The sequence below is a fragment of the Sapajus apella genome, unplaced genomic scaffold (assembly GCF_009761245.1).
Source record: "Sapajus apella isolate SASKATOON/1434 unplaced genomic scaffold, GSC_monkey_1.0 scaffold81, whole genome shotgun sequence".
In the NCBI taxonomy this organism is placed as follows: domain Eukaryota; kingdom Metazoa; phylum Chordata; class Mammalia; order Primates; family Cebidae; genus Sapajus; species Sapajus apella.
This window is the reverse complement of record NW_022437021.1, coordinates 8,639,219-8,653,360: the sequence shown is the minus strand read 5'-3', so window position 1 is coordinate 8,653,360 and position 14,142 is coordinate 8,639,219. Positions and strand designations below refer to the sequence as shown.

General features: G+C 35.1%; 1 protein-coding gene across 19 annotated transcripts in view; it reads left to right on the top strand.

The window, feature by feature from the left end:
- The window catches only part of ADAM22 (ADAM metallopeptidase domain 22), a 254,110-nt gene that overhangs the window by 204,101 nt on the left and 35,867 nt on the right, over nucleotides 1-14,142 (top strand). For all 19 annotated transcript variants that reach the window (XM_032253009.1, XM_032253007.1, XM_032253002.1 and 16 more), the window contains 5 exons: nucleotides 57-107; nucleotides 329-392; nucleotides 1,910-2,015; nucleotides 4,585-4,704; nucleotides 11,451-11,619. In XM_032253009.1, coding sequence (XP_032108900.1) covers nucleotides 57-107; nucleotides 329-392; nucleotides 1,910-2,015; nucleotides 4,585-4,704; nucleotides 11,451-11,619 — 510 coding nt within the window. The remainder of the gene's footprint in view (nucleotides 1-56; nucleotides 108-328; nucleotides 393-1,909; nucleotides 2,016-4,584; nucleotides 4,705-11,450; nucleotides 11,620-14,142) is intronic.

Sequence of the window (14,142 nt, the reverse complement as noted above, 5' to 3'; positions counted from 1 at the left end):
CTCATCCATTTATTTTGCACTATATTTGATTAATTGTTTGTTCTCTTTTTTCCTAGTGTGCCCCTAATATTCATAAAATGGATGGATATTCATGTGATGGTGTTCAGGTAGGTCACTTCATTTTTGCCTAAATTTTTCATGTGTACCAGCATAAAAGAAATTCTGAAATCTTGTCAAAATAGGAAGATCAGTTTCAATGTTTGTAATCAATTCTGAAGATAAAAGGTCTGCTCTTCATCTATTATTTTTCCAGATCATAGTTTCTTTTTCAGTTATCTGACGTAAGCAGACATTGCATTGCTAATGGGTATTTGCTTTTCCATTTTAGGGAATTTGCTTTGGAGGAAGATGTAAAACCAGGGATAGACAATGCAAATACATCTGGGGGCAAAGTAAGTAAATAGTGTGGCTTGATCAGTGTTAAAGTATGATATCAGGCAGACTTCTCAAGGACAAGTGTGCTGAAAGTAAATTTTTGACCACTTTATGACTGAGGGATTCTCAAAGCAGGGGGATGTTTCTGGAAATTAGAGGAAGGCGCCACTTTGAGAAGACAGTCCAGCACATCTTGGCTAGTTGGCAGTGCCTGTAGACGAGACAGAAAGTGCCTTTGCTGCCGGGCAGATGAACCCCATGCCAGGGCACACAGCTTGGAGAATAGAGCAGACCTGGATTTCAGCTCCATGTATACTCTTCTCAGCTGAGCGCCCTGAAGTCAAAGCTGCGGAACCATATGGGATGGACATGGACCCTGGACGGGACATCCTTGATTTAGAACAGCAGCATGTCTGCTAAGGTGGCTTTGCTGTATCAGAAAGAAATGTTAATGTTTTAGGCTTTAAAGTCTGTCAGATTTTCAAAGGACAATATATAACATTTATATTTAAATTATACTCTATTTAAATGTATATTTAATATATTGTTGTCTAGAAGTGTTACTAGCCCAAACTTTTGGAAGCAGTTTTTGTTTTAAACTGATTCAGGATACAATTTGTAACTATAAACTGTTTCAGGATACAAAATACCGATAATTCTTAATTGTCATAAGTAGGTGCCACAATCCTTTTAGGAGGGGAAGTGTATGCTCTCTTTAAGCAATTGGAAACATTGGGATGGGAAAACATATAGTCAGGCAGGTTTGTACTCTGAAAAAAGGTATCATTTTTGTTTTATCCACTTGAGCAAAAAGAGTAGCTGACAACAAGAAGTAGGAAAAGAAACTACCATCATAACTAGTTGGTTTTTTTTTTTAAAAATTATTCTTTGATTAGTTCGAATTTTGTCCTAATTCTTAGATTACTCTATCAACCATCCCTGGCTTTAGAAGAGATAAAAGCCTGGACAAGATACTGACATACGTTAAAATGTTATTCGACTTTCAGAGACTTAGCATGAATTCAAGTTTGTCTTAACGCAAAGTAAAATTGCTTTTGATAGCTGCTAAGAAGTGGTGAGCAAGGTAAAAATTGTACCACTGTTTCTTGAATCTAATTATAGGATATAACTATTTAAATAAACTTGTCTTTATGATTAATAAAATATGCTAAATGAGAAATTCATGTATTATATTTAGTATTGAGATTAAAGAATGGAGAATATATTCAAGGAACTATTTGGTATTGCCCTCCCCTAATTATTGGACAAATTCTAAGGAGTGTTTGTTTTTGTAGCCTGCAGCCTGAAACCCAACAGAGATCTGAATATATTTGTTTTCTAAATTTCAAATGAGCTTTAATGAAAATGTATTTGAGTGTTGGATATCTACAATCCAGGGTACAGTTGCGAACCATTGGTAACATTTTTGGAATTGATAACACTAGTGATGAAGAGTCCTTATATTACAATTTTCCTTTTTTGCAAAGATTTTGAGCAGTTACTTCCCTCACTGAACAAATTTTTTCTGCCTCAGAGGTGACAGCATCAGACAAATACTGCTATGAGAAACTGAATATTGAAGGAACAGAGAAGGGTAACTGTGGGAAAGACAAAGACACGTGGATACAGTGCAACAAACGGTGAGGTGGAGAAGTCAGCCCGGAATTCATCCCCTGGTCAATTCCAAGTACACTTTTTAGAGTGACTGGGAAGTTTGTTTTGTGCATCATACAAAGTGTGCTCTTGCCTCCTTAACCTCATCTCTTCCCAGTGTTGCAGCATCACCTATGCAGAGGGCTTCCGAATCTTGACATGTGTGCTTACCTTTCTCCTAAGGCCCAGGTCATACTTGCAGCTACCTCAGAATTTTCTTACCTAGAAGACACCTTTCAGCATCTCAAAAGCAACAGAACATAAAGCCACCAGAATATGTACTCAGTGCTACTGAATTGAATTAACTGGCTCTAACTTTGCCAAACCACCCTTTTTTTTTTTTTTGATAAAGGTCTCAATATTTCACTGCCCTGTCTAGAAGCCTTAAAATGATCCTTGACGTGCTACCTTCCCTCTACACGTTGTCCGAATGCCAAATTAAGTCCATTCTTCCCTTTGCTTTGCCATCATTGGTCTTTAATTTATGTATTCATTTACCTGCCTGTTGCCATTACCTGAACTAAGACCTATATTAATCCTTCAGCTATTATAGAATTCTCTTAACAGTTTTCTATGCCAGGATTCCCTAGTGTACCTCTATCAGAATAATCTTTTGGATCTTTTTTACTGTCAATACTTTGTTGAAATTTCACTGCTTCCACGTGGCTAATTAATGGTGAGAATAGGACCCAGCATTGATCGAGCGAACACTGCGTGCTAAGCACTGTATCACACTTTATATAAGCTATGCCGTTTAATCTTTATGGCAGTCCTCCCATTTTATGGAGAAGGAAACTGAGACACAGTTAATTTGCCCAAAGTCGTGTATATGGGACATAATAATAAGCAGAATTAGAATTTGGAGAGTATGATTTCAAAACTCTCCCTTTACCACTTTGCTGAATGTCATAGTCTTGTTAACAAATTAAATGGAACCTTAGCTTGACACTGTACCTATTCCACAATTTTCCCCAACCAATACTTTTTGTCATTTCATTTATATTGTTCCAAATCTAGCGAACCTTACCATTCCTAATATGTGTACCTCCATGTCTACATTTATGCTATTTGTTTCTCCAGAAATGCCCTTTAACTCATACCATCACCAGTTAAAAATATATCTATTCTTCAAAGCCCAGCTAGGAAAACACTTTATAAATTCCTTTCTGATTTACTCTAGAAATAAATCATCTCTGTCTTCTGTGAACTCCCATAGCCCTTTGTATTTATTTGGCTCTAATTTTGTTTTATGTTGTTTATGTGTGTGATATATCATCTCATCTAGAGTATAATTTTCTTGTGGATAAAAATAATACTGAATTGTCTTTATATATTCTAAATTACTTAGGTTTATATACATAAATGCCATTCAGAAAATTTTGAACGAATATCTCTTCTCTGTTGAGAAAGCATTTTTGTTTATGATAGATATAGTACAATGATGACATAATTTTAAAAAGCATTTTTAAAGAAAAATGTAATACATTCTTTTCTATGTTGGTGAAAAATATAGGTTCTAATTTTTCTTCTTCTCCATCTGATAAAGTCTGATATTTTCATATACAATCTTTCAGACTTACTAATTAATCTTCACAAGATATTTAAAAATATGTTTATTGTTATCTCTACTAATAATTAAAATTTGTTGGCTATAAATAATATGTAAGATTGTATTAACACCAGTAAAGATATTTCATAAGTTAAATTAGTATCATATGTAGCAGTTGGGGAAGTAGTAAAATATATTGAAGAAAGGATAATGAGCCTTTGTAGTTGACAATCAATAAAATATATGCAGTCTATATTTTCTTCTTTAATTCTAGGGCAACATGTTGAAAAAAAATCTGTATTCCAAAAGAATGCTCATACAAATATCATTCAGTTACCATTTTTTTAAAAAAAAAATTGGCTGAGCACAGTGTCTCATGCCTGTAACCCAGTGCTTTGGGAGGTTGAAGAGGGAAGTTCCTGCTTCGGATCAGGAATTCAAGACCAGCCTGGGCAATGTAGTGAGACTCTGTCTCTGTGAAAAATTTATAAGTTAGTTGGGTATGGTAGCCTATACCTGTGGTCCCAGCTATCTGGGAGGCCAAGGCAGGAGGATCACTTGAATTCAGGAGTTTGAGGCTGCAGTGAGCCATGATCACACTACTACACTCCAACCTGACCTGAACAGCAGAGTAAGACCCTGACTCTAGGGGGAAAAGAAGAAGAAGAAGAAGAAGAAATAGATGACGATATCTAGTATTGTCTTAGGGGAAGAGAGGTATCAATGTAAAAGAAGCCTATTTGATCAATTCTTTAAATACTTGAACTAACAGACAGTAAAGAAAAAGCTAGAAAACAATTGGGATTTTGGTACACCAATAAGAGTTTCAGAGAAGACACTTTTAGAGCAGGTGGCACGCTAATTTGGACTTAATTCATTTTGCTTTATATTTGAGTAGATAATGTACTTGATGAAAATGAAATGCTAGAATGAGAGATGATCATTCTAACTGTATATGGTTTGCTATATCTTTGGGAAAAGAAGTAATTGGTAATCTTTTGACACAGGGATGTGCTTTGTGGTTACCTTTTGTGTACCAATATTGGTAATATCCCAAGGCTTGGAGAACTCGATGGTGAAATCACATCTACTTTAGTTGTGCAGCAAGGAAGAACATTAAACTGCAGGTAATCATCTAACCATTCTGTAACAACCTGAGTCATCTTATTTTTCAGGAATGCAGTTTAGGATTCCTTCTGTTTTCAATTCATGTATATGTTAGTAGGTCAAAATATGATCTAGTTCATAGAGGTGATTGAGTAAATCCTGACAGAGAAGAGATAAAAAGAAGACAAAAAAATAGTTGAATGAAGAATATTATGTGATTACTAGAGTTAGGCTTAGATTGGTCAGTAAAGTCTTACAGAGTTTGGTTTCCATTTAATTCTTATTAAGGAAAATGAGGACTCTGGGTAAAATCAACATATTAAATATATGCATCTACTTTTGCTCCCTTATGAAATCCCACTAAAATGATACCAAATTGATCTTTTTAAAAAGTTCATATATCCACAGGAAGGCATAGAAAGAGAGAAGAGACAATAACAACAATATTTTGTTATGTATAAAGCAAATGGATGTGTGGCACATGGCTTATCGAAGCTGAGAAAGCTGAATTCCGCAGTCAGTAATTAGGAAAACTGAGAATCAATCCAAGATACATCTCACTTCCACACAGGCTCAGAAATTGGCAGCATCATCTACTTTAGGAAGAGGGAGGGAAGGCGTGGAGGAAAGGAGCTGAAATACAGAAAATAGATGAAAGCAGTTAGATACACAGATTACTTCCCCCAACTCAGCTAACCTGGGGATTTCCCTCCCATGGAAGACTGGAAATTTATACTCTATAGAGAATAAAAGAGGAAGCTTCTAAACTGGAGGACAGCAAGCAGTATTTATATCAGTATTGTATGGAAGTAGTCCAACCTTAATGGGACCAATTTCCAGTCATCTGTTTGGCTTCCTGACTCAAATATATGTAGGTTATCAGAAATGTGAAGAAAGGCCTGTAACATGAAAAAAAGGAGACAAAAACAATGAGACAATGAAGGGGAAAAAATAAAACCACTTATCAATATTTATGAGAGATAAGACTTCTATAATGAAACAAGAAAATAGGGTTTTTTTTTTTTTTTTTTTTTAAAAAAGAGAACATTCAGAAAGAAAAAACATAGTAATTGAAATTCCAGAAAGTAAATTAAAAAAGGAAAAGAAATGGAATATATTAATGGAAAAGAAAATCTGAACATATTAGACAGAGGAAACAGCAAGGAGGAAATTTTCAATGAATAAATCAAGAGAATGGTCTAGAAATAAAGGACTGGAGTTTCCATATTAACGGGCTCTCCAAGTGCTGAATACAATGAGTGAAATTAGAGGTACATCTAAACATATCATTATGAAATTTTAGAACCTTAGGACAAAGCAAAGAATTCTAAAACTTTCCAGAGAGGAGAAAAAAATCAGGCTTAAGAATTAAAATGGTTTAGGATTTAGCAGCAGGAGCCCTGGGAGTCAGAAGACAATAGAGAAAATTATTTCCAAACTAGAATTTTGTACTCTGGCAAAATATCAATCAAGTGTGAGGGTAGAAAATAAAGACCTGTTTAGTTATGCTACGAATTTCTCAGGAAGGTACTGGAAATTGCACTCTACTAAAACAAAGTAAATCAAGAAAGAAAAAGGCAGGGAATATAGGAAACAAGATACCACAAGGAGAGACAGGGCAATCCCCAAGTTGATAGGGAGATGAAAGTCAAGATTTGCATTGCTATGAAACCGGCTCATGATTTACATTGCTATGAAACCGGCACAATCAGAACAGATAAGAGCAGGCCAGAAACTCCAGGAGACTTTCATAAGTAACAGAAGAATGAATTAAGAGTAGAAGGTGGTTTTCTCTCAGGAGGAGTATCTGGAAGACTATTTAGAGAGGCAGAGAACTGCTTTATTGTGTTTAAAAACGGTTTATCTGTTGATTATTTAAACTGTGTCCATATGTAATTTTGATAAAAATAAATGAAGTGACTGGGGATTGAATGTAAATGAACTAAATGCCCCATTTAAAAGGACCAGAGTGACAAGCTGGATAAAAATAAGACCCCATGGTATGCTATCTTCAAGAGACCCATCTCATATGCAGTGACACCTGTGGATTCAAAATGAAGGGAAGGGGAAAAATTTCCAACAAATGGAAATCAGAAAAAAAAAAAAAAAAAAAAAAAAACAACAACAAAAACAAAAAAAAAAAAACAAAAACAGGGGTTGCAATACTAATTTCAGACAAAACAGGGGTTGCAATACTAATTTCAGACAAAACATACTTCAAACCAGCAAAGATATAAAAAGACAAAGAAGGACATTATGTAATGGCAGAGGGTTCAATTCAGCAAGAAGAGCTAACCGTCCTAAATATATATGCACCCTACACAGGGCACCCAGATTCATCAAGCAAGTTCTTAAAGACCTACAAAGAGACTTAAACTCCCACACAAACACAGTGGGAGACTTTAACACTTCACTGCTGGTATTAGATAGATCATCAAGGCAGAAAATTAACAAAGATATTCAGTACCTGAACTCAATATTGGACCAAATGGATCTGATAGACCTCTATAGAACTTTCCATCTAAAAACAGCACAGTATATTTTCTTCTCATCATCACATGGCGCATACTCTAAAATTAGATAAAATATGTCCACACAATTGGACATAAAACAATCCTCAGCAGATGCAAGATAACCGAAATCATACCAAACGTACCCTTGGACCACAGCACAATAAAAATAGCAATCAAGACTAAAAATTTCTCAAAACCATGCAGTACGTAGAAATTAAACAACCTACTCCTGAAATGACTTTTGGGTAAATAATGAAATTAAGGCAGAAATCAAGAAGTTCTTTGAAACTAATGAGAAGAAAGATATAACATACCAGAATCTCTGGGACACAGCTAAGTTAGTGTTAAGAGGTCAATTTATACCCTAAATGCCCACATCAAAAAGTTAGAAATCTCAAATTAACAACCTAACATCACAACTAAAAGAACTAGAGAAGCAAGAACAAACCAACCCCATAGCTAGCAGAAGACAAGAAATAACCAAAATCAGAGCTGACCTGAAGGAGACTGAGATGTGAAAAGCCAAGTAAAATATCAAATCTGAGTTTTTTTTTTGAAAAAAGTAATAAGAAAATCCACTAGCTAGGCTAATGAAGAAAAGAGAGAAGATCCAAATAAATACAATCAGAAATTACAAAGGAGATGTTACCACTGACCCCACAGAAATACAGACAATCATCAGAGACTACTATGAACACCTCTGGCACACAAACTAGAAAACCTAAAAGAGGCTGGGTGCGGTGGTTCATGCCTGTAATCAATCCCAGCACTTTGGGAGGCTGAGGTGCGCGGATCACTTGTGGTTGGGAGTTCGAGACCAGCCTGACCAACATAGAGAAACATCTCTACTAAAAATACAAAAATAGCCAGGCATGGTGGCACATGCCTGTAATCCCAGTGACTCAAGAGGCTGAGGCAGGAGAATCACTTGAACCCAGGAGGCGGAGGTTGCGGTGAGCCGAGATAGTACCATTGCACTCCAGCCTGGGCAACAAGAGCAAAACTCCATCTCAAAAAAAATAAATAAATAAAAGTAGAAAAAAACCTAGAACAGATGGACAAATTCCTGGACGCATGCACACTCCCAAGACTGAACCAGGAAGAAGTTGATTTCCTGAACAGACCAATAACAAGCTCCAAAATTGAATCAGTAATAAATAGCCTACCAACCAAAAAAAGGCCAAGACCAAAACAGATTCACAGCCAAATTCTACCAGATGTACAAAGAGGATGTACTATTCCTACTGAAACTATTCCATAAAATTGAGGAACTCCTCTCTATTTCATTCTATGAGGCTGGTATCATCCTCATACGAAAACTTGGCAGAGACACAACAAAAAATAATACTTCAGCCCAATATTCTTTATGAACATTGATTCAAAAATCCTCAACAAAACACTTGCAAACCAAATTGAGTAGCACATCAAAAAGCACGTCCACCATAATCGAGTAGATTTTATTCCCAGGATCCAAATTTGGTTCAACATACGCAAATCAGTAAATATGATTTATTACGTAAACAGAACTAAAGACAAAAATCACATGATTATGCAAGAAAGGGTTTTGATAAAATCCAACATCCTTTCATGCTAAAAACTCTCAATAAGCTAGGTATTAAAGGAACATACCTCCAAATAAGAGTTATCTGTGACAAACCCACAGCCAACATTATACTGAATGGACAAAAGCTGGAAGCATTCTCCTTGAAAACTTAACAGGGCAAAGATGTCCTCTCTCACACACTTATTCAACATAGTATTTGAAGTCCTGGCCAGAGCAATTAGGCAAGAGTAGGAAATAAAGGACATCCAAATAGGAAGAGAGGAAGTCAAACTTTTGCTCTTTGCTGATGGCATAATTCTATATCTAGAAAACCCCATAGTCTCGACCTAAAAGCTCTTTCAACTGATTAACAACTTCAGCAAAGTTTTAGGATACAAAATCAGGTTACAGAAATCACTAGCATTCCCATACACCAACAACAGCCAAGCTGAGAGCCAAATCAGAAATGCAATCCCATTCACAATTGCCATAAAAATAATAAAATGCCTAGGAATACAGCGAGTCAAGGAAGTGAAAAATCTCTGCAATGACAATTACAAAAACACTAATCAAAGAAATGAGAGATGCCGCAAACAAATGGAAAAACATTCTATGCTTATAAATCAGAAGAATCAATATTATTCAAATGTTCATACTGCCCAAAGCAATTTACAGATTCAATGCTATTGCTATTAAATTATTAGTGACATTCTTCACAGAACTAGAAAAAAACTTAAAATTCACAGGGACTAAAAAGCTGGAGACATCATGTTACTCAACTTCAAACTATTCTACAGGGCTACAGTAACCAAAACAACACAGTACTGGTAGAAAAACAGGTACGTAGACCAATGGAACAGAATAGAGAGCCCAGAAATAAAGTAGCACATCCATAACCACCTGATCTTTGGTAAAGCTGACAAAAACAAGTAATAGAGAAAGGACTTCTCTATCCCAATAGTGCTGGGATAACTGGCTAGCCATATGCAGAGGATTGAAACTGGACCCCTTCCTTATACTGTATACCAAAATCAATTCAAAATAGATGAAAGACTTAAATATACAACTTAAAACTATAAAAACCCTGGAAGACAACATAGGCCATACTATTTTGTGCATAAGAATAGTCAAAGATTTCATGATGACACCTAAAGCAATCACAACAAAAAAGCAAAAATTGACAAATGGAATCTAATTAAAGTGCTTCTGCACAGCAAAAGTAACTACCAACAGGATAAACAGCCTACAGAATGGGAAAAAATCTTTGCAAACTATGCATTTGACAAAGGTCTAATATCTAGCATCTGTAAGGAACTTAACTTTACAAGAAAAAACAACCTCATTATAAAGTGGGCAGAGGACGTGCACAGACACTTCAAAAGAAGACATTCATGTGGTCAACAAGCATATGAATAAAAAGCTCAATATCACTGATCATTAGAGAAACCACAATAAGATGCTATCTCACACCAGTCAGAATAGTTATTATTAAAAAGTCAAAAAATAGCATGCTGATGAGGTTGCAAGGGGGAACATTTACACACCTTTGGTGCGAGTATAAATTAGTTTAACCACTGTGGAGAGCAGTGGGGCAATTCCTCAAAGACCTAAAAACAAATACCATTCCACCCAGCAATCCTGTGGGTGTATACTCAAATGAATGTAAATCATTCTATCATAAAGATACACACACACGTATGTTCATTGCAGCACTGTTCACTGTCACAAAGACATGGAATCAACCTAAATGCCCATCAGTGGCAGACTGGATAAAGAAAATGTGGAACATATGTATACACCATGGAATACTATGCAGCCTTAAAAAAAGAGCAAGATTATGTCCTTCACAGGGACATGGATGGAGCTGGAGGCCATCATCCTTAGCAAACTAACACAGGAACAGAAAATCAAATACATGTTCTCACTTACAAGTGGGAGCTAAATATTGAGAACATATGGACACAAAGAGGGAAGCAACAGACACTGGGGCCTACTTGAGGTATGTGATGAGGAGGAGTGAGTAAGAAAAAATAACTATTGAGTACTAGGCTTAGTAGCTGGGTGATGAAATAATCTGCACAACAAACCCTCATGACATGAGTTTACCTATATAACAATCCTGCACCTGTACCCCTGAACATAGAATATAAGTTAAAAGAATGGGGACTTTTATAGTAGCAATGATATGGCATCATATGAATAAATTATGAATATATATTTTCAATTCTTACTGTGGTTTTAAAAAACAATTCTAATTAATATGCAGGTTTGCTATATTGAATGACTAAATAATAGTTTAGTCATTCCCAAATATAATTGATACATATGCAATCTTTTTGGGAATACCAAAACCAGTTCTCATCCTTGTCTGAAACACAGTTCAAATCTTGAAACCTACTTATCAAATTACATACTACTAATAATGTCTTATTTTACTTTTGTAGCCCAGATGAAATGATAAAGCTGTTTCAATTCAGGGCCCAGTTATAGTAATTATGTTTAAATCCTAAACTATATCAATTTCTCCAAAAGGAATTAGATCTAAAGATTCAATGGCTTTCTCTGAGATTGAGCTGGCTTATGCTACTAGTTTTTATTAAATAATCAATATAATAAAGGAAGTGATATTGCCTACTTTTAAGTTTTTGAGCATGTTTTCAAAATGAATGTAAATTAATAGACTCATTTTTTGCTGTCAATTTGTTTTTAGTGGTGGGCATGTTAAGCTTGAAGAAGATGTAGATCTTGGCTATGTGGAAGATGGGACACCTTGTGGCCCCCAAATGATGTGCTTAGAACACAGGTGTCTTCCAGTGGCTTCTTTCAACTTTAGCACTTGCTTGAGCAGTAAAGAAGGCACTATTTGCTCAGGAAATGGAGTAAGTATCCAGTACCTTCTCGGGAACTATTTCTTTTATATCACAGAAACAGATATGGCCCTAAACTATTTATTTCCTTAATTATGGAAAACATGATTGATTATTCATATTTCTAGCTGGTATGTAAACACTAATTTAATTATGCCTATTTGAATATTTCTGTTATATAATCTAAGAAAGCCTGAGAATAAAGAAAAGGATAATTTTTCTAACCAAATTCTTACATCCTTCTTTTTTATCTGCCAACTTTTTACAAGTGAACTAGGAGATAAATTTTAACAAACTATAATGGGATTTTAGGAAAGAGAATAAAAATTAGATGTAATGGCCACAGTATTTAACAACTGATGTGGTATAGGCACTGACAAATCTGAACAGACTATTAATAACTACTGTAGCCACACCAGTGTGTACAAGCTGAGGATAACTCCTAGAAATAAAAACAGAATAACTTAGGGAAATGTTTCTTACAGATGAATGGAAAAAAATGGTATTTGAAAGACTTTTAATTCCATTCTTTCATTTATATGTCAGATAATGTATATCCTGTACAGGTAAGTTTCCAGGTTAAATATTCATTCTCTACTAATGATAAAGTTTTCTCATTTCCAATTAGGAATTCCAATACTACCAAAAATATTTTTGATCTATTTCTTTCAGCATGCGCTGTGACATTCTTTTTATCTTTGTTCAAGATTCTTTGCTTGAACTGTTGTATTATTCAGTTAAGACAAAGGATTCCTGTTTTGGGATTGTAAGCCTTCAATTCTGGTCATTCCATGCATATCTTCAGGGATATGCCAAGAATTTATTTAGGGAAGTAACTAATTGTTCCTTCTTGCCAAAGCATAGGAATTCTCATGGCATATAAGAGTAGAACATACATGTACTGAGTAGCTGTGCTCCTGTGAAGGGGTTATGACCTGAGTAGCTCTGCTCTTGTGAAGGGGTCATGTACTGAGTAGCTCTGCTCCTGTGAAGGGGTCTTCCAAGTCTTCTTTCCTTAATCTTTAAGAAGATGTTAGGGAGAAATACTTTTAGGGGATCAGAGGAAAAGAATAATGGAATTTTTCTTGATCATCCATGCTAATGAATAATCATATCTTATCTATCTTAAGATTCTGAAACAAAACACAAGAGACCAAACATAGTTGTGCTTAGTAACCATTTGTTTAATTAATTAGTGGAAGAATAACCAATGCAAGTAAATCAGATGACAAATTAGCATTCAGATAATTTAAAACAATTATGCATAATGTATAAATGCATAATATAATTATGTATTCACGATAATTATACATAATTATATTTGAGGAATTTTAACTTACAGCAACTCAACTCTGTATTTGTGACAAAAAAATTAATACAAGAAAAATTAATACAAGTATTCTTTATGTACTGTGTATTATGTATTTAAGAGTGTGGGCTTGAAATCATATGGCCTGGGTTTGAATCCCAACTCTGCTTTTTACTAGCTGGGTAACATTGGGCAAATTTCATAGACTTTGCGACTCAATTTCTTTCTCTGTAAAATGGAGATAATAATAGTGCCTGCTTTAAAGGATTGTGTAAAGAATGAGTTAACTTATAAAGCACTTAAAACAAGCCTGGGATGTGGTAAGTGTAATAAATGTAAGCTATGCTATTTATTATTATTACCGTACCCTGGCATCACTGTCTGTTCTTGTCACTATGTCATTGATACCTGACATATGACAGCAACTGATACTTAAGGAAGCCAAGTGACTTGATTAAGGTCCCTTAGCAAGATAGGAGTGATATGGTGACTCAAATCCACGCCTTTTAATTTTAAGCCTAAACCTTTTTCTTTCTGCCTATTTGTTAATCTGTAGCTCTTAGTGAAGCTGGATTATAGTTACATTTGGATGTAGATGTATGTTGTGTTCCTGAAAATTAGATTAGACAAGACGGAAACCCCTGTAGTGAAAACCTGTCTCAGGAGGAACTTAGCTCATCTGAAACCTAACTTAACTCTCTCCTGATTCTCTATTCAAAGTTGTTTTGAATTAGATATAGGTGTATATTCTGTTTCCTGAGTGGACTAATGGAGAGAGTTTATTTTCCTATAATATAAAAAAAATGGTGTCAATTTTATGTGAATCTTTTTTTCTATACTCTGTTTGTGGGAGTTCCTTGACCCTGACATAGCTAATATCTACAGCATGGATTGAGGTGCCAAGATTACAGCCTTGTGAAACTTACTTCTCAGACCTCTGCAAAACATCAGGTCTCCCCTCTTCATCAGACTTTTATCTCATTTTGCGTCCTAAAAAATGAATAACATTTTTGTATAAAGATGCCTACTAAGGAAGCAAAGAAACCTTTGTATTAGATAACTGACAGATTGTTGTATGTCTGCTTAGTTTTTAAAATCTTCCTCATAAAATTTAAGTTAATGAAATTCAAAACAATAATTTCTTTGATTTTTTTTTTTATAGACAGAGATGAATTTCTCTTGAAATTCATCGTTCCCTTTGGGTCAGTTGTTGGTCTCTAGGAAAC